This window comes from Apus apus, chromosome 17, assembly GCF_020740795.1.
Source record: "Apus apus isolate bApuApu2 chromosome 17, bApuApu2.pri.cur, whole genome shotgun sequence".
Lineage (NCBI taxonomy): Eukaryota > Metazoa > Chordata > Aves > Apodiformes > Apodidae > Apus > Apus apus.
In genome coordinates, this window is record NC_067298.1 from 11,474,838 (window position 1) to 11,493,282 (window position 18,445).

The 18,445-nt window shown below is 61.4% G+C and overlaps 3 protein-coding genes across 5 annotated transcripts; all 3 read left to right on the forward strand.

Moving 5' to 3' along the window:
• Positions 1 to 1,640: 1,640 nt before the first annotated feature.
• RPL38 (ribosomal protein L38) lies at positions 1,641 to 2,859 on the forward strand. 3 transcript variants are annotated; one of them, XM_051635202.1, is made up of 5 exons: positions 1,641 to 1,706; positions 1,921 to 1,953; positions 2,307 to 2,367; positions 2,487 to 2,609; positions 2,775 to 2,859. In XM_051635202.1, the coding sequence occupies exons 1-5, from the start codon at positions 1,656 to 1,658 to the stop codon at positions 2,798 to 2,800; spliced, it is 294 nt and encodes a 97-aa protein (XP_051491162.1). In that variant the 5' UTR covers positions 1,641 to 1,655; the 3' UTR covers positions 2,801 to 2,859. The 3 variants fall into 3 exon arrangements, with proteins under 3 accessions (XP_051491162.1, XP_051491163.1, XP_051491164.1); XM_051635203.1 differs by having other exon boundaries at positions 1,641 to 1,679; XM_051635204.1 differs by having other exon boundaries at positions 1,651 to 1,702.
• A 375-nt stretch (positions 2,860 to 3,234) lies between these two features.
• Positions 3,235 to 12,648, forward strand: TTYH2 (tweety family member 2). Its single transcript, XM_051635086.1, has 14 exons — positions 3,235 to 3,424; positions 4,257 to 4,429; positions 5,710 to 5,821; positions 6,677 to 6,897; positions 6,978 to 7,073; positions 7,163 to 7,235; positions 7,312 to 7,381; positions 7,566 to 7,621; positions 7,702 to 7,794; positions 7,882 to 7,974; positions 8,066 to 8,208; positions 8,902 to 9,087; positions 9,207 to 9,285; positions 10,928 to 12,648. The coding sequence occupies exons 1-14, from the start codon at positions 3,296 to 3,298 to the stop codon at positions 11,006 to 11,008; spliced, it is 1,605 nt and encodes a 534-aa protein (XP_051491046.1). The 5' UTR covers positions 3,235 to 3,295; the 3' UTR covers positions 11,009 to 12,648.
• Positions 12,649 to 13,143: 495 nt separating this feature from the next.
• DNAI2 (dynein axonemal intermediate chain 2) lies at positions 13,144 to 17,937 on the forward strand. The gene is made up of 12 exons (XM_051634817.1): positions 13,144 to 13,326; positions 13,450 to 13,611; positions 13,709 to 13,830; positions 14,373 to 14,515; positions 15,125 to 15,238; positions 15,468 to 15,607; positions 15,799 to 15,921; positions 16,057 to 16,280; positions 16,537 to 16,672; positions 16,965 to 17,111; positions 17,225 to 17,647; positions 17,825 to 17,937. Exons 1-12 carry the CDS (start codon positions 13,144 to 13,146, stop codon positions 17,831 to 17,833), a joined length of 1,926 nt encoding a protein of 641 aa, XP_051490777.1. The 3' UTR covers positions 17,834 to 17,937.
• The last annotated feature ends 508 nt before the right edge of the window (positions 17,938 to 18,445 follow it).

The window sequence follows — 18,445 nt, forward strand, 5'->3', positions numbered from 1 at the left end:
AGTTAGTTCCCTGAATGGGGAAATCTCCTGGGGAACGTGTCCTTTCATGTCTCCTATTAACTCTACCAGCTCCCACCTCCACTGCCTGCCCGCACAAACGTGCTTGCACCGGGAAGAGGGACCTGAGATTCGGGAGAACGAAACACTGGATGGTGGATGCCTGTGCCAGTGTAAGGCACATCCCAGCCCTGCACATCCCAGCCCTGAGGACGAGCTCCAACCATCCTGGGGACCCAGAAATAGGTTTTCCCTTTTTTTTGCTGCATGGAGCAAACATCTGGGGGTGTTTCATGACGTCCATGAGCAGAGAATGGTCATGTCCCTGAGGAAGAGGAGATGGAAACCACCCACACCTTGGGGCTGGAAGTGGACAGCAGGTCCACTGGGATTGGGCCTTCTGGAGCTGCTGGAGAAGGAGGATGAGGAAGAAGAGAAAGATGAGGAGGAGAGGAGGAAGATGAGATGAAGAGGAGGAAGAGAATCAGAAGGAGGAAAAGAAGAATGAGGATCATGAGGATGAGGAGAAGTAACAGAAGAAGAAGGAGGAGGAGGAAGATAAGGATGAAGATGATAAGGAAGAGGAGAAGGAAGATGAGGAGGATGAGAAGAAGGATGAAGATGAAGAGGAAAAGGAGGCTGACGAAGAGGACAAGCATGAGGAGGATGACGAGGATGAGGGGGATGAGGAGGAAGGCTCCTCACCCAGCTGTTCCCCAGCCTCGTGTTGCCCCCCCCCGGCGTTCCTGGCGCGGCGCTTCCCAAGCAGAACCAGAAGGATTTTTTAACCTCCCGCCGGTAGCCGGGGGGTGAATCGAGGCTGTTAATTGAATTTCATCAGGCTGAGCAGCCGGGCCGGGGGGAGGCAGCAGGAAAAGTGTTTGATGTGCTCTAAAAGCCGCCGGTTCGGAATGGGGTGGGAATTTATTTTTTTTCCTTTTTTTTTTTTTTTTTAAATTTCAAGCGGGTGGTAAAAAGCTCCGTCTTTGAGGAGCTAAAGACTCTCATGAATTATGTTTGTTGATTAATTCACCCATTCGGCTTTAAGTAATATTAATAAAGTCAAAGCGATTCCGTTCCCAGGGAGGAGAGGGAGCAGTGCTGCTTGGGGGGGGGGACAGGGACCCCTTCATTGGGCTGGGACGATGGGGACATCCCAAAACGCCAGCCGTGGGGCTCAGCAGGATGGGGACAAGGACAGGAGGAGGTCCCTCACCCCCGTCACGCTCCCCCAAGGATTCTTGCCGGGATTTGGGGCGGCTTTGGGGTTTTGAGCGTGGCTGAAGCTCTCTCTTGTGGCAAAGCTGCTCCATTACAACCCTACTCGAGCCGTCGGGCCTCAGCACCTCTCGAGGGTTGGGGGGTCCGGGAGCAGGGCTGCGTCCTCACTCCGGACCCTCCCCCGAGAGCTGCTGGGGCTCGGAAGGCTGCAAACAACCCGCCCAAGCGACCGTGCTGCTCTGCGGCGGCTCAAGGAAGGGTCGCGGAACCCCCGGGTGCCCGGAGGCCTCTGCATACCCTCCAGGATCCGCAAAGCGAGGGCTGAGACCCCGCCAACTCATCGCAGGGGGCCGCGACAGCCACGAGCGCTGCGACTGTTTAGTTTGTCCCCCCGCGCGAGCCGTACCCAGGGGAGGAGGGAGGGGGGGAAGGCCCGGATGCGGAACTTCGCTTTAGTTCCGGTCTGTGCGTTGAGGGAGCCGCTGTGGGTACCGGACGGGGGGGGGGGGGCGGCGGGATCCGCCGTCATCCGCGGCCGCGCGGGGCTGGGCGGCTCCGGGGCGGGCCTGGGGAGCAGAAGGGACGTGGGGTGACCCGACAGCGGGCGGTTGGTGCGGGGCGGGCGCGGGGGAGGCCGGCGGCGGCGGCCGTTGTCCGGCCGTGGGGCTGCGCCGCCGCCATCTTGGGTTGTTTCTGTCGCAGGTTGGAGAGCGCCGAGCAGGGGCCGCAGCCATGGTGAGGAGGGGGCGCTGGGGCGGGGGGTGCGCACGGGCCTGGCCTCGCCCCTCGGGGCTGGGGTTGTCCAGGCAGCCCGGCGGGATGGGCGGGTCCCCTCTTGGCCGTGAGGGAAGGTTGGGGGGTCCATGCCTTGTCTGGTCTGGGGCAGGGTGAGGGTCCTTGGCGTGCCTGGGGGTACCTGCTGAGCGCGGAGGGGCTCCCCCTGACCCGGCTGTGGGGAGGAACGCGGCCTTGGGGCGGGGGGGCGGGTCCTGGCCGTGGGAGCAGCGATCCTGGGATGCTGATGGAAGGAGCCATTGCAGGATTTTCCAGCCGTTCTCCCTGCGCTGAGTGTCCCTTTTCCATTCCAGCCTCGCAAAATTGAGGAGATCAAAGACTTTCTGCTGACAGCCAGGAGGAAGGACGCCAAGTGTGAGTGTGGAATGACATTTTTAGGGGTCTAAATAAAAAGCTGGGAAGCTTCCATCGTTATTTAGTGTTGGAATTCCGGGGAGGAACTTGAGTGGGATGATTGATCCTTCGTCCCACAGCTGTCAAGATCAAGAAGAACAAAGACAACGTGAAGTTCAAGGTTCGCTGCAGCCGGTACCTGTACACCCTGGTGATCACAGACAAGGAAAAGGCAGAAAAGCTGAAGCAATCCCTGCCTCCAGGTATTTTGGGATGTCCTGGATACAGGGGTTAAACTCGGGGGACCGTTTTCATTGCTCTGCCCACCCAGCCGGAGCCGCTGGTCCCCCTGGCCAGGCCGGCAGAGCTCTGGGGTCTTTTTCCCAACGGGATCTTTTCCAACCATGGAACTGTGTCTTTCTCCCCAGGTTTGGCCGTGAAGGAGCTGAAATGAGCCAGAGGATTTCCCCGACTTTGTTACAATAACTAATAAACTGGAGTTGTCCCTCTCCACGTCACTTGTGTCCCTTTTTCCCACCAGCTCTTCTTGGGGGTGGATGTGGTGGGAAAGGGCTTGGGGGTGAGGGGGGGGTGACCCTGAAAGCGGGGGGACAAGGTGCGGTGGCCCTGTAGGGGGAGGGGACAAGGTGGGATGTCCCTACAGTGGGGAGGGGACAAGGTGGGATGTGCCCACAGCGGGGGGGACACAAGGCGAGGGGCTCCACGGGGGGATCGGGGTCAGGTCCGTGTTGGGGCTGCTCTGAGCCCGCGGGGGGCGGGGCGAGCGGGAGGGGGCGTGTCCAGGGCGCGCGCGAAGGCGCCTCTATGGGAGGGGGCGTGGTCAGGCCGGGGGGCGTGCCCGGTGCGGGGGGCGTGTCCAGGGGCGGGGCCTGCCGGGCATCGCCCCGCGGCGTGGCCGCTCGCCCCCCGCCATCGCTCGCCCCCCGCCATGCTGTCCGCCCGCGCCTCTTACCTTCCGCCCTGGTGGGCTGCCTGGCTGCACGGGCTGCCCCACCGCGGCCTCCGCCTCCAGCCCGTCCCCGCCGCTTTCCGACCGCGGGACCCCGACTACCAGCAGGTACCGACCTCCGGGACCCCTCCCCTTTCGCTTCGCGGGGTCACCGACCTCCCCTTTCTCCGAGCAGGGGGGACCCTCCGCGCGGGGAGAGGGGGACCGGGTGTCCCCGCGGAGCGGGTGGTCCCTGCGCCGCCCGGCAGCGGCTCCTCACAAAGCGCCCTTCTTCCCGGTGCCCCTCCCGCTCTGCCCGAGCGCCCCCGCCCCTCGGGGGATGCCAAGGTGGGGGGGAGGGTCACCCCTCGCCTTTGTACCCAGTTCATGCAACACCCCCGCATCCGAGGGCACGGACTGCCGTGACCCCGGAATGGGGAGAGTTTTCGGTAAAGGGGGGTCCTCCTCCACCTTTGCACCCACTGCAGGCCCTCAGCATCCCGGGACAGGGGCTGCCGGGACCCCTAAATGAGGGGAGGGGCAAAAGGGGATCGCCGGATCTATGCAGCCCCCCAGATCACAGCATGGGGACCACTGTGACTCCTCAATGAGTGGAGAGGCAAAGGAGGGTCACTTGGCTCATGTAGCCCTGTCTCCCAGGATGTGGACTGCCACGACCCCTAAACAAAGGGTGGGGAGGCAAAGTGGGGTCACCCCCTTCTGGCACTCACTTCACCCTCTGGAATTCCCAGGGCACAGACCACCATGATCCCTAAATGGGGAGGGGGCTGCTCTGCAACCTACAGCTTGATGGCCCTGCGTGGAGACAGGGATGGGGATGCTTTCTCTTCCCCCCGCCTCCCCGTGTGACAGTCCCGTGGGGCACTGGATGTGGCTGCATCCTGCTCCCTGCTGGCACGTGACGGCTGTGGGTGCTGACTGTCCCCTCTCTTCTTCCCAGTCGCTGCTTTTCCTGGGCTTGGTGGCTGCTGTCTGCCTCGGCCTCAACCTCCTCTTCCTCACCGTCTACCTGATCTGCTTGTGCTGCTGCAAGAGGCACCAGGAGCCCGAGAGGAAGCGACCCCACTCCTGCTGTGTCACCTGGATGGCTGTCACTGCCGGGCTCATCTGCTGGTGAGGACTGGGATGGGGACACGGGGCTGTCCCTCCATCACCAAGGGGGCTCTGTGCTCCCACCATTAATCACTTTAATTAGGTCTGTGCAATTAAATATAGTCCATCCCTTCCTTCTTAGGCACAGCCACCAATGCTGGGGCAGCCCTGGGGACCGGCCGCAGGCCAGCCCTGTCCCTGTCCCCACCATGGCCATGCCTCCTTCCCAGCTAATCCCGGGTGGGATGGGAGCCGGGTCGCTAATCCCAGCCCGGAGCAGATGGTGGGTGGCAGCGTGACCCAGCTGGCAGGTCCCACGTGCCCAGCGTTAATTGTGGCCGGAGCAATTAAATGAGGGGGCACTGCTTCGCCCGGCAGCACTCTGGTGGCTTCCCAAGCCCTTCTCAGGAGGACCCCTGCCAGCCACCCGTGTGTCTCCCAGCAGACCTGGCATGGGACACGGGGCCCTTTGGCTGCCCAGCCACGACCCACTCACCAGACAAAGGGGCTGGTTTTTCCTGGGCAGAGGGAAGTGGTGCCTGCAGGCGTTGGACAGAGCTGGGAAATGGCACTAATGAGCTTGGTGTGTTCCCCCCCGGGATCCTCCTGCTGCTCCAGCCTCAGGGCACCCACCAGCAGGCAGCAAGGCTTCATCCTGCAGCTCCCCAGGGGCTCTGAAACCCCCCCAGTTTGCAGCTGTTAAAGGCCAAACCGTGGCCAATGTGCCGGTGTCTTTCATCAGCGCCTGCTGCGCGGGACGGGGGGGCACCACGTGCCGGCCACGTGCCAGCATGTGTCTGTCTGGCCAGGGCAGGGACACATCCCTCCTCAGAGCTGGCTCCCACCTCCAGCCTGGCATTGCTCACTGGCACATCAGATTCCAGGGAGCACCAAAGTGCCTGTGGTGAGCTCACCAGGGGGCCTGGGCAGCCATGGCACAGCCCCCAGCCCCACTGCCTGCCACCCCCCCTGGGGCTGAGCCCAGGAGCAAGTTTATTCAGGAATCCCTTCCCGTGGATTCCCCCTGTCTGCTTTGCCCAGCCCCTCTGCCCTCAGTCTCTTGGGGTTTGGCAGGAGCTTCAAACCCACCACATCCAACCGATGGACCAGCTCTGGGCTTGTGTGTCCCCCAGCCCCGCGGGCACAGCAGGGAGCAGGTCCACATCCCCCTGCTGTCCCTGCTTGGGCCTTGCCAGGAGCAGGGGGTACCCACATCCTCCCTGGTCCCGAGGCAAGGCACCCATGTTTGGGTGAGCATCTCCCGCAACCCCTCTAACAGGGGGACCCCTCTCTGCCCACAGTGTGGCCGTCGGCATCGGCTTCTACGGGAACAGCGAGACCAATGACGGGGTCTACCAGCTGCTCTATGCCCTGGACCACGCCAACCACACCCTGACCGGCATGGACTCGCTGGTAGGGCCACAGGGCAGGGTCCCCCCATCCGATCTCCTCCATGTCCCCCAGGGTCACATCGACCCCCCCCATCTCGGGTTTGGTTAAAGCACCATGGGAGCCTCCAGCTGGAGGGGCCTGGGCATCCTGTGCTTGCTGGCCAAGCCCCAGGGCGGCCCCGCTGAGCGCGGGAGGGTGACCTCACCCTGCAGAATGGGGCCTTTGTGGCCGAGAATGGCTGGGGGGGCCACAGCGGGGCCGCCCCAGGGGTGGATGCAGCTCAAGCGCGGGGGGGTTGATGTGGGGCTGCTCTCCCGGAGGGTCGGCTTCACGTGGATCATAGAATTCCAGACCGATTTGGGTCAGAAGGGCCCTTAAAGATCATCTAGTTCCAACCCCCCTGCAGAGAGCAGGGCCATCTTCAACTAGACCAGGTTGCTCCAAGCTCCATCCAACCTGCCCTTGAGAACTTGCAGGGATGAGGCAGCAACAGCTTCCCTGGGCAACCTGGGCCAGGGTCTCACCACCTTTATCATAAAGAATTTCTTCCTAATGTTCAACCTAAATCTCCCCTCTTCTAGTTTAAAACCATTCCCCCTCATCCTGTCGCTCCCTGCCCTTGTCCCAGGCCCCTCTCCAGCTTTCCTGGAGCCCCTTCAGGCACTGGAAGGTGCTCTAAGGTCTCCCCAGAACCTTCTCTTCTCCAGACTGAACAAACCCAACTCTCTCAACCTGCCTCCAGAGCAGGGCTTCTCCAGCCCTGAGGTCATCTTCATGGTCCTCCTCTGGGGCAAATGGCTCTGCTGGGTGTGGGGCTGACCGTGGGGAAGCCCCAAGTGCCAGCCCAGCAGGGCTGATCATCCCACCCGTCCCCAGGTGGCCGGCACCACGCTGCAGATGCAGGTGGGCTTGGAGCAGCACCTGGTGCAGCTGAATGAACTCCTGGCCAGGCGGGGGGACTACCTGCAGACCCTCAAGTTCATGCAGCAGCTGGCAGGCAACATCGTCCTGCAGCTCTCGGGGCTGCCCATCTGGCGAGGGGCCAGCGCCGACCTCACCGCGCTGGCCGGGCACGTCGCCTACGTCGAGTATTACCGGTGAGCGCGGCACCCCTGCCCCTCCCGGCGGGACCCGGGGAGGGGGGGACACACCTGATGGAGCCTTCCTTCTCACCCAGGTGGTTGGCTTATCTCCTCTTCTTCATCCTCATCCTCACTGTCTGCCTCCTGGCGTGCCTGGGGCTGGCCAAGCGCTCCCGCTGCCTCCTCACCATGTGAGTATCCCGTGGCCGGGCTCGGCAGTGCCGGAGCCTCCCGGGAGGCAGAGCCGGAGCCCGCAGCTGCTGCCCCCCTCTCCCTGCAGGATGCTGTGCTGTGGGCTGCTCACCCTTATCTTCAGCTGGGCCTCCGTGGCCCTGGACACGGCGGCGGCGGTGGTGAGTGGGGGTGGTACTGGCCGTGCCCCCCGTCACCTCCTTCCCAGCCCCAACCTTCTCCCTCTTGTCCCCTCAGGGCACCAGCGACTTCTGCGTGGCCCCGGACAAGTTCATCATGAACCAGACAGACAGTGAGATCAGCGCAGGTAAGGGCTGGCCCCAGGGTATGGCGTGGGGACAAGCTGGGGGCGGGGACCCCCAGGAACCCCCAAAACCTGCTGCAGGGTTTGGGGGGATCTGGAGCTCTCCGCTGCTGTGTTGCCTCCCCTCTCCCTGTGCTGCTCTCTGCCCCCCGTCTGCTCACACCAATGTCTCCCATTTGCTTTGCAGAGGTGGTTCACTATTACCTGTATTGTGACCAGAGCCTGAGCAACCCTTTCCAGCAGGTATGGGGGGCAGCACACCCAGCTTTGTGTGCGGTGGGGGGGTGGCCCCAGGCAGCTCCATGACTGCTCCCTCCTTGCAGGTTCTCACCGTCTTCCAGCGCTCACTCACCACCATGCAGATCCAGACCCAGGGCCTGATACAGTTTGCACTGCCCCACTTTCCAGCAGCTGAGGTACAGGGTGAGGGAGGCCAGGGCTCTGTGTCCCTCCTCTGCTCCCCATCCTGCCCAGGTCTTCTCTCACCCCCCCATCTCCTGCAGAAAGACCTGCTGGGAGTCCAGCAGCTCCTCAACTCCTCAGAGACCAGCCTGCATCAGCTCACGGCCATGCTGGACTGCCGGGGGCTGCACAAGGTGAGGGGGGTCCCAGGATGGGGGTGTGCAGCTCCTGGGGTCGCCCCCCCATCCTGCTGCCAGCCCTGCCCCATCCCATCTCCTGCTGCAGGACTACCTGGATGCCCTCATTGGCATCTGCTACGACGGGGTGGAGGGTTTGCTCTACCTGGTCCTCTTCTCCCTGCTGGTGGCCGCCTCCTTCTCTGCCATCATCTGTGCCACACCACGTGCCTGGAAGCACTTGGCGGGCAGGTGGGTCTGTCTGCCCAGAGCTCCTGCCCACACAGTCCCCCTGCCTTCACCTGGGGGGGCACGGGGCTGTGGCACTGCCTTTGGGGCCGGGGGGGGGTGAGGACTGGTGTCTTCATAGAATCATGGAATGGTTTGGCTTGGAAGGGGCCTTGAAGATCATCTAGTTCCAACCCCGCTGCATGGGCAGGGACACCTCCCACCAGCCCAGGTTGCTCCAAGCCCCATCCAACCTGCCCTTCAACACTGCCAGGGATGGCGCAGCCACAGCTTCTCTGGGCAACCTGGGACAGAGTCTCACCACCCTCATAGTGGAGAATTTCATCCTAATGTCCAACCTAAATCTCCCTTCTTCTAGTTTAAAACCATTCCTCCTCATCCTCTCCCTCCCTGCCCTTGTCCCAAACCCCTCCCCATCTTTCCTGGAGCCCCTTCAGGCACTGGAAGGTGCTCTAAGGTCTCCCTGGAGCCTTCTCTTCTCCAGGCTGAACACCCCAGCTCTCCCAGCCTGTCTCCAGAGCAGAGCTGCTCCAGCCCTCGGATCATTTCCGTGGCCTCCTCTGGACTCCCTCCAACAGCTCCACATCCTTCTTGTGCTGGGGACCCCAGAAGTGGACCACATCACTGGAAGGGCCTCTCACCAGAGTGGAGTAGAGGGGGAGAATCCCCTCCCCTGACCTTCCTTCTCCCCTGCAGGGACCGTGACTACGACGACATGGACGAGGAGGATCCCTTCAACCCTCAGGCTCGGCGCATCGCCGCCCACCACCCAGCCCGGGGGCAGCTCCGCAGCTTCTGCAGCTACAGCAGCAGCCTGGGCAGCCAGAGCAGCCTGCACCCCCCAGCCCAGACCATCTCCAACGCCCCTGTCTCTGAGTACATGTGAGACCCAGCCCCCCATTCCCTTGGCCTTGGGTCCCCCCCCACCTCGGGGATGGAGCGTCACCCGGTGTTGGGGACACAGGGTGATGGTGGGGGTCTCTGTGCTTCCCCCCTCCCAGGAACCAAGCTGTGCTCTTTGGTGGAAACCCCCGCTACGAGAACGTCCCCCTGATCGGCAGAGGGTCTCCTCCCCCCACGGTACGGTGGGCAGCTGAGGCCAAATCCTTCTTGTGACACACCCCGTGGGCCAGGGGAGGGCTAGCTGTGGGGCCAGGAGCCCCTCTGTTTGTCAGAAGGCTGCTCAGCCTGGGCACCCACGAGGGCTGCTGGGGTGGGGATGGGGGAGCTTGGCCCCCTCCTCCTGCCCTTGCAGAGGACATGCCCGATCTTCGAGCACATCTCCTGCCCGTCTCACTAACCCAGTTCCCAGCTGGGCTGCAGGGAGAGAGGGCACCAGCCACGTGCTTGGAGGAGACCAAAATAGTCCCTTCAGCTGCTCTTCTCTGCTTTAATTCTTATTTATTCTGACTTTCAAAGGGTGCTTGTCCCAGTCACCCGGGCATGTTTACATTTCCCTGCTGTTTGTTCAACCCACTCTGCCTGTTAACGCCTGCTTTTCTTTTTATTTGTTTACTTTTATTTATTTTCTTTTTGCATCATTTATTTTGGAGCTAAGTTGCCCATCAAGAGTAAGTTCAGCTGCTTCCTTCTCCCTCCTCACCCTCCTCCCCTCTGCCTCCCTGCATTCCCTTTCCCGTGGGGCTGGTTTTGCTTTTGGGGAGAGCTTGGAGGGCGTGGGAGGGACGGGACCACATTTTGTCCCTAGCGTGGCCGAGTTACAAGAGGATTTGCAGCTCCTGTGCCTTGAGAGTGGGAATGGTCCTCATCTCCATCTCCTCCTCGGTGTGTTTTACCCCCTTTCCCTTTCTGGCAGCATTGAATTGGCTTCGGTGCCTCTATCCAAAGCAGTGATGTCCCCCTGGCTCCTCCCTCATGGTGGTGGCACCAGGGTGGGGCTGGGGACACGGGTCTGGGCATGCTGCTGTGGCAGGGACACTGTCCTTACCTCTTCCTGGGAAGATTTTTGCCATCAGGTGAAAGTGTTGGAGCTGCAGGAGGCTGTAATCGGATTGCCCAGACTCGGCAGCTGGCAAGGCTCTTCCTTGATTGGGTGGGGGTGAATGAGGGGGATTAATTTGAGCACTTCTCTCAGCCCTGAATGGTCTAATTTAACCACAATTCAGATCCCTAAGGAAGGACTTTGTCAGTCCACAATAACAAACTGGGAATAATCTTCATGAATGCCTGGCCAGGTCCCCCCACCCAACCTCAAAATGCTGGAGAAATTGAATTTTGCAATGTTGGTGGAGTGAAGGGGGCTGGAGGGCTTGATCCCTGACATTCCTGCCCCATTCCTGGTGCAGTGAGGGGCCCAGTGTGAGCTCCTTGGGATGTGTCCCAGCGTAAGCCCCTTTGGGAGTCTCTCTTGGGATCAGATACATCCAGATTCGGAGCTTGGGGCTGAATCAGCTGCCAGGGTGGCACAGGGAGGTGCAGGACAAAGCTGCCCGATGTCCCAGCAGTGCAGGAAGGGGCCAAGCAGAGTCTGTGCCACTGGAAGTGTCTTGATTTGGGGAGGGGGAGAGTGTCTCTTCCAGCCCTCAAAGAAGCTGGAGAGACCCAGCTGTGGTGGATTTGGCCCCCTCACCCACGCCAGATTAATTGGTATTTAATACACCTGGGAAGTGATCTTCCCTCTCCCTCCTCAGGCTTTCTCTGGCACCAGGGACGGGTGGGCAGGGGCTGGGGCTGTGCTGACCCCCTTCTCCTCTCCCCGCAGTACTCCCCGAGCATGCGGGCCACCTACCTGTCGGTCACGGATGAGCAGATCAGGCACCAGGGCGCCGAGTTCCCCGCCTAAGGCGCCCGCCCCGAGCGGCTCGTGGGAGGAGAAAACACCGCCCGGTGTTTCCGACCTGGAAACCAAAGACACCTGGAAAAGAGGCGGTGGGAAGCCCAGAGGACGAGCCCCGGCGGTGGGGAGCCCCGTGTCCCTCCCCCAATGATCTGCGCACCCTCCTCTCCCCCTCGGTGGCTCCTGCTCAGCCTCAAGTCTTCCTGCCTTAGGGCGGCTCCGGGGCCGAATTCCAGCCGGGCTGCGGGTGCACCGGGAAGACCGGAGATGCTTCATAACCCTCCCTCCCCCGTGTCGGCTTCTCCTCTCTCCACCCGCACCAGCTCGGGATGTTTCACGCCGTGGAGAGGAGCCTTCTGCAGCTCCCCCCGGGACCACGGGCTGCCCCCCGCGACCAGCCCCTCGGGGGCCGTTCCGGGGCTGCGGCTCCCGTAGCAATGCAGAACCAACCACTAGTGATCCCAGACCCTTCCCGGCGCCTGCCGGTGGCTTTGTCACTCCCCAAGGGTGACACCTCTGCTCCTGATGGGCAGACCCGGCTCCCCGTGCCCCCCTCGCTGCCCCCGGGCCGGAGGGGACTGTAGAATTAGGGATGTTTTTGACCTTCCTGGTTTTCCTTTGCTTTGCTCCTGGGTTTTACAAGTTCTGCGCCGGGCAGAGGCAGGGTTTGACTTGTTGCCTCTGTCCCAGCGTGGGTTTACTGCGGTGCGTGTTGGTAGCAGGTTTCTGGCTGGATTTTAGGTTCTTTTTGGCAATTTGGCTCCCTGGGGCAGCAGCGTGGGCTGGGGCAGGCTCCCCTCTGCCTGCAGGACAGCCCTGGGGTTGCCACAAACCCCCTGGGAGAGGGGTAGGGACTGCTGGGGTGTCCTTGGGGCAGAGAAGGGCACGGTCCTGCCCGGCACTGCAGGGGTTCCAAGGAGCCAGGGGCAACTGGCACGAGCAGAACCGGCTCCTTTGTGCCTCGGGGGCACACGGGCTGAAGCCCCTTCCCCACAGCAGCTCCTCTCTGGCCACGGGCAGGGAGAACCCCTGCTCTGTCCTGCCACCCCAGGATGGACCCAGCCTCCCAGCCCAGGGGGTTTTCCTGCTCTCTCTCCCTCCTAGTCCCTCTCTCCCCACCCACCCTGCTCAGCACCGCAGCAGGGGCTCAGCCAGGGCTGGGTTTGCCCCTCACAGCCGTGGCTGTGGCTCACGGGGCAAAGCCTTTCCCTCTCTGATTGCAATTAGCAGCTGCCTCCTGTGGTGTTGGGGGGTGGGTTTCCCCATCCCTCCCTTCCTCCCTGCTTTGGCCAAAGCCACTGGCAGACCCGGGGGTGCCAGGCTGTCCCCGTGGCTCACAAGGGGGACTTGACTCGGTAGCAGTGACTCCCTCCCTGTCTTTTAAAGAGAACTTGGACAAACCCTTCGGGCCCCTAACGCCATCAGCCCACCTGGCTAGCATTCCTTACTGTTGGAAACGTCCGGGTGACTTTTTTATATTATTGTTTGTTTGTTTGTTTTTTGGCTTTTAACCTTCCGATGTAACGGTACTGGTAGAGGAGCTGGTTGGGAACGCATGTGAACTAACCTCATGAGAACTCCGCCTGGGAGTCCGGCCTCGTTTGTATCTGCCCTTTGGAGAAAAGACAATAAACACTTGTACTAAATCCATTTCTCCAGGCTCTCCTGCATCCGCCGCCGCGTCCCGGCGTGGGGGCCGGGACTCTCCCTGGCGAGCGCCAAGGCCTCGCTGCAAACTGTGATCCCGGCGTTTCTTTGCAATCAAAGCTGGTTTTAATTGGGCTCCAGTCCCGCCCGGGCAGGTTTTGGCCGCGGCAGCGCCCGCGCAGCCCCCGGGGCCGCCCGCGGTGCCCGCACGCACGGGCGGGGTCCCCATCCCCTGCAGCCGGGCCGCGGGTCCCCGCAGCGCCCCGCGCTAATTGTGCCCCCGCCTCATTAGCCGGGGGGTGCTTCCCCGTCACGTGACGCCGCCCCAAGATGGCGGCCCCCTGGGGTGGCGGTTGCCTGGCAACGGCTGACGCGGCCCGGGATCCTCCGAGCGGCTGCTCCTGCGCTGAGCCCCCCGGCCGCTGCTCGGGCCCCTTTCCCCCAGGGCCGGGGGCTGCAGGGGCGCTCGGCACCGCCCCCCCGCCCGCGCCGCCATGGAGCTTGCCTACGAGTACACACGGAAGCGCAAAGATTTCGGCCGACCCTGCAACTTCTCCGACTGGCCGGCCAGGGTGACCGTGGACATCCCCCCCGACCCCAGCCTGGCCAGCAACTTCATCCTGAGGAACCCCGTGGACAGCAGCGTCCAGCACGTCTGCGAGATGGCCCTGCACGAGGTAAGGGCTGCGGGTCTCCCCTGCTGCTGCTCTGCAGGGCAGCGCCGAGCGAGGGGGAGGAAGGGGAGTTTTGCGCCTTTTCGGCTCGGGCTCTTGCTCCGCCTTCTCTGTGTCACCCCCCAGGTCAACACCGAGCGGGTGGAGGTGGCATCTCGCGGTGTGAACCACGTGGAGGGCGGCTGGCCCAAAGACATCAACCCTCAGGAGCCGGAGCAAACCGCGCGCTTCCGGAAGAAGCTGGAGAAAGATGAGAACTATGTCAACACCATCCTGCACCTCGGCACCGTAAGGGCCTGCCCGCCCCTCTCCTCCCCTCCCGCTCCCGGAGCCCCCCGCCCTCGCCTCGGCAGCTCCCTGCCCTCTGCCTGTGCTTCCCCTGCAGCTGATGGAGCACTACGTCAAGCAGAACAACACGGTCGACATCTACGAGGAGTATTTTGAGGAGGGGGACGTGGTGGAGTTGGAAGACCAGCCCCCCTACGCAAAAACCATCAACATCCTCAGGTAGCACAGCCAGCCGGGCTCACCGGGGCCACGACGAGCTGCTGAACTGCCTTTGGAGGCAAAGCAAGGGGGAAAACCCACGGGATTTAGGATAGAGCTGAGTCCCTTTATGGATGGAGAGACCTGCTGCAGCCCCCCTGCTCCATCTGTTCCATCCCTCCCTGCCCAGGCACTTTGCAGAGGCACCACGGTCCAAGGGCAACCACAGAGCATCAAACAGTGCTTTAGTCAGGATTTAGTCTTTCTGGTGCCTCAAAGATTGTTTTCAAATGTCAGGGGCTGTTAGGTCATTTCTATAAGTCAGATCCAGTAACTTAATTGGATTCTTAGAAATGTGTAACTGGAAAGACCTTATTAAATCATCAGCTCTTCTTCCCTCCCAACCTAAGCCCCAAGAGAATCGTTTCCTGCACTCGATGCTCCAGGGCTGCAGCTTGTTTTAATTGCAATGCCCACAGTTTCCTCTGGGAGACCATCAGCACAGGGCGTGACAAAGCTGTTAGCAAACCAACATCTTCCTTTGATGTCCTGTTACCCAAAAGGGATCCAAACGTAGTCAAGAGGACAGCCACACGTCTCTCCTGGAACCCCAATGCAAGCGAGAAACTGGCCGTGGCTTATTCCAACCTCCAGTTCCAGCACAGCACAAAGGACATGAGCTTTGATTCCTACATCTGGGATCTGGGTGAGGGGAAGGGAAAGCCCAGCAGTCGGTAACGCTGCTGCTGCGGAAGCTCTTTGTGCCTTCAGAGTGTGTAGGGAGGCCTCACAGCCCGGAGGGGGGATCAACAGGGGCTGGGTTCCTGCTCTGCCCACAGATCGAAGCAGAAAAGGGGAGAAATGGGAGCTGAAAGCTGGCTGACAGGTGGGAAATAACCACTGCAATCCCAGTGCACGATTTCCTGCACCAGGCAGCGGAGCCACGTGGCTCTTGTGTGGTTCTTGTCTTTGTAGGGTTGGTTCACTTGGGCTTGAGTAAGAACCAGGCAGCACAAGCCCAGGCTGAGAACTGCCCTGTTCTGCCAAAGACTCTCAAGCCTGTTGGATTTTGGAGTGAAAAACACGAAGAAGAAGGGTTGGGGCTATGGGGGTTGGGGTACCAGGGGTCTGCCCCCAGGCTGGCAGGTGAGGACAGGTCAGCTCCTTTCCCTGGCTGAGGTGGGGTGTCCTGGCAACATGGCCACCTCATCCAGCATGACCAGGAGCCAGGCATGGAGGACTGGGATGGGGGGGAGAAAGGGGCAGGTTTAGGGCTGCTGTTACACTTTGCTCTTTATTCATCCCTTCCTGGCAGGAAACCCCAATGAGCCAGAGCTTGCTCTCTCACCATCCTCCCCTCTTGTCTCGCTGGAATACAACCCCAAAGACTCCAACATCCTGTTGGGAGGATGCTACAATGGGCAGATGGGTAAGGAAGGTGGGATAGATGTGAGGTCATGTTAACGAGGCTCCCGTTTAATTCAGCAAGAGCCTGGTTCCAGCCCTGCTGCACTCACAAAGGATGAAATGTCATTAGTGGACCCAGGGAGGTTCACCCTCCCATCCTGGCTTGGACAGTGGGGCAGCATCTCCTCAGCAAACAAAGGAGCTGGGCAAGGGAACCAGTGCAGATCTTAACAGCTCTTCTTCCTTCCCAGCTTACTGGGACATCAGGAAAGGGGAGCTGCCCGTGGAGGTGTCCACTGTGGAGTTCAGCCACAGGGACCCCGTGTATGGAGCTCTCTGGTTGCAGTCCAAAACGGGCACCGACTGCTTCTCAGCCTCCACGGACGGGCAGGTAACAGGCAGGGGCAGGGAAGGGTGCTGGGCACTCGGGAACAGTCTGAAAGAGCTTACCCTGCCATGGCAGCACGGGAACCAGGCCCCAGGCTGGCACCGTGGGCTGGCACAGGGCACTCAGCCCCCCAGAACCCTCGGCTGGGCCAGGGGCAGGCCCTGCTGCCCCCTCCTGCTGCTTGTCCCCTGCAGGTCCTGTGGTGGGACATCCGCAAGCTGTCCCAGCCCACCGAGAAGGTGGTCTTGGACATCAGTGGGAGAGGGAGCTTGAAGGACTCTCTGGGTGCTGTTGCACTGGAATTCGAGCCCACCCTGGTGAGCATCCGTGGTGTCAGGATCACCCTGTCTGCACACAGCCAGCACCCACAGCAGGGTGCTGTGCTGCCCCCCTGGCACACGCCAGGTGGTCCCAGCCTGCTGATGGCTGCTGTCTTCTGCTCCCACCCTCAGCCCACCAAGTTCATGGTGGGCACAGAGCAAGGCATCGTCCTCGCCTGCAACCGCAAGGCCAAGACACCCCAGGAAAAAATCAGCGGCACCTTCAGCGGCCACATCGGACCCATCTATGCACTGACCAGGAACCCTTTTAACCCCAAGATCTTCCTAACGGTTGGTGGCTGGGCTGCTCGGATCTGGTCAGAGGAGATCAAGGAATCAGCAATTATGTGCACCAAGTAGGTGTTGGGGTGTGTGTGTGTGTGCCCTGCAAAAACCCTTCCCGTTCATGGAAGGGCATCTTTGGGGCAGACAACCAGCAGGGTCTGGAATGGTCACCAAGGCAGAGCAGTGCCAGCGTGGCTGAGTCTGCTGGGATGGAGGGTACCCAGGTCTGGGCTGGTGGCTCTAGGTGCTGTGCCATGGGGGGATGTGCTGCCTTGTGGGGGGTTGGAGGCCATAAGCCCACCCCCGCTGCCCCGGGTCTGCCGGCAGGAACCACCCCTCCTACCTGATGGACGGATGCTGGAGCACCATGAAGCCGGCCGTCTTCTTCACCACCAGGTCGGATGGCACCCTAGATGTCTGGGACTTCCTCTTCAAGCAGAAGGACCCATCCCTCAGCCTGAAGGTTGGGTCCCTTGGCCAGGGAGGGGAGTGGGGGGCTGCACCAGACCAGTGCCGGCAGGGGGGGCTTGACATGGAGCAGGCAGAGCCCAGGGATCAAGTCCCACCCTGCCTGCCTGGATCCTGGGATAACTCCATCAAGCAGTACTGTCCCCTGAGCTGAACCTGGAGCACGACGTGCCCAAAACTGCATATGTTGGTGGCAGCCACGTGGATTTGCCAGCTCATCCTGCTTGATTTCCCCTGTGGGGTGTCACGCTGGGGCTAAGTGCCCCCCACCTGTCCTCCCTCCCCAGGTCTGCAACGAACCCCTGGACAGCCTGCGCCTGCAGGACAGCGGCTGCATCCTCGCCTGCGGCTCCAGGATGGGCACGGTCACCCTGCTGCAGATCTCCCCTGGACTCTGCACCCTCCAGAAGAATGAGAAGAACTTGGCCAACAACGTACGTGCCCTTTGAGCCACAAACTGCTGTGCTGGGTCACGGCGGGGCCCTCGGCACTGCCAGCATGGGGTGCCCTGCCAGCCCCGTGCCCCTCAGTACCCCTTCTGCTCTAGATGTTCGAGCGGGAGACAAGGAGGGAAAAGGTCCTGGAGGCCCGGTACCGGGAAAGGCGGCTGAAGGAGCGTGCCCAGTCGGAGGGTGTGGGGACGGAGGCAGAGGAGTTCCGGCAGACCCCTGAGGAGGTGTTTGTTGACACCCGCAACAGGTACTTCATGATCATTGAAGACGAGCTGCAGAGGAGGATGCAGGAGACAACTGTGCTGTACGAAGTGCGCCAGGACGAGGAGGGTGGAAAGGAGGAGGGTGGAAAGGAGGAAGGTGGAAAAGAAGAGGATGAAAAGGAGGAGGATGAAAAGGAGGAGGATGTAAAGGAGGAGGCTGGAAAGCAGGAGGCTGGAAAGCAGGAGGCTGGAAAGCAGGAGGATGGAAAGGAAGAGGATGGAAAAGAGAAGGATGGAGAAGAGAACGCTGCCAAGGTCAGTGCCTCCAGCTTCACCTTGCTTGCCCCCCCCTTTTGCCTGGGTTGCTGCTCTCTGTCTCTGGGGATGAGGCTACTGGCCCTGAGCTGGGCTGAGGTTGTGGGGTCTCTGCCTCTGTGGGGTGACAAGTTGAGGATCCCACAGCTCCCTGACCCCACACCTGCTCTTCTGCAGGAGCTGTAGCCAAGAAAGGACCAGTGGCTCATGCAGGAACCCTCATGTTGGCCACAGGTGCTCGCTGGCCCTTTTCCCTCCTGATTTATTTTCTTTCTTTGGGTTGAATAAACAGGAGCGTTTCCATGTCACGTTTCCTGTTTTGTCACCGTGGGGTTAAGCAGAGGGTGGGAAAGTCGTGTCTTCTCACTCTTAGTCTCCTCATTCCAGCCCAGGCCATAGATCAAAGCCAGTTGCTGACCATGACAGGGCACCCTGGCCTTGGGGGTGTCCCTCGGGGTGTCCCCATCCTGGGGACGGGGTTATCAGCACTGGGTAAACACCCCCCAGCCGCTGCCTTGCCTGGCAATGATTAACGAGCTGCTGGTTGTGCTCACCCTGCAGCACCACGGGGACATGGCACAGGTGGCATCCCCTGTGCAAGAGCTGGGGTGAGCCCCCCAGCAGGACCCTTCCCCAGGCTCTAGGCGGGGGGTGAGGCTGGGCAGGAACCGGGCACCAGCCTTGCTGCTCAGCCAAGAGCCTTTGTTAAGGGTCAGCCCTAATTGAACCAATAATGAGCAGTGGAAAGTCACCTCCCTGAGCCATGTGCTGGCTGTGCCCCATGTGGGACAGGTGTGT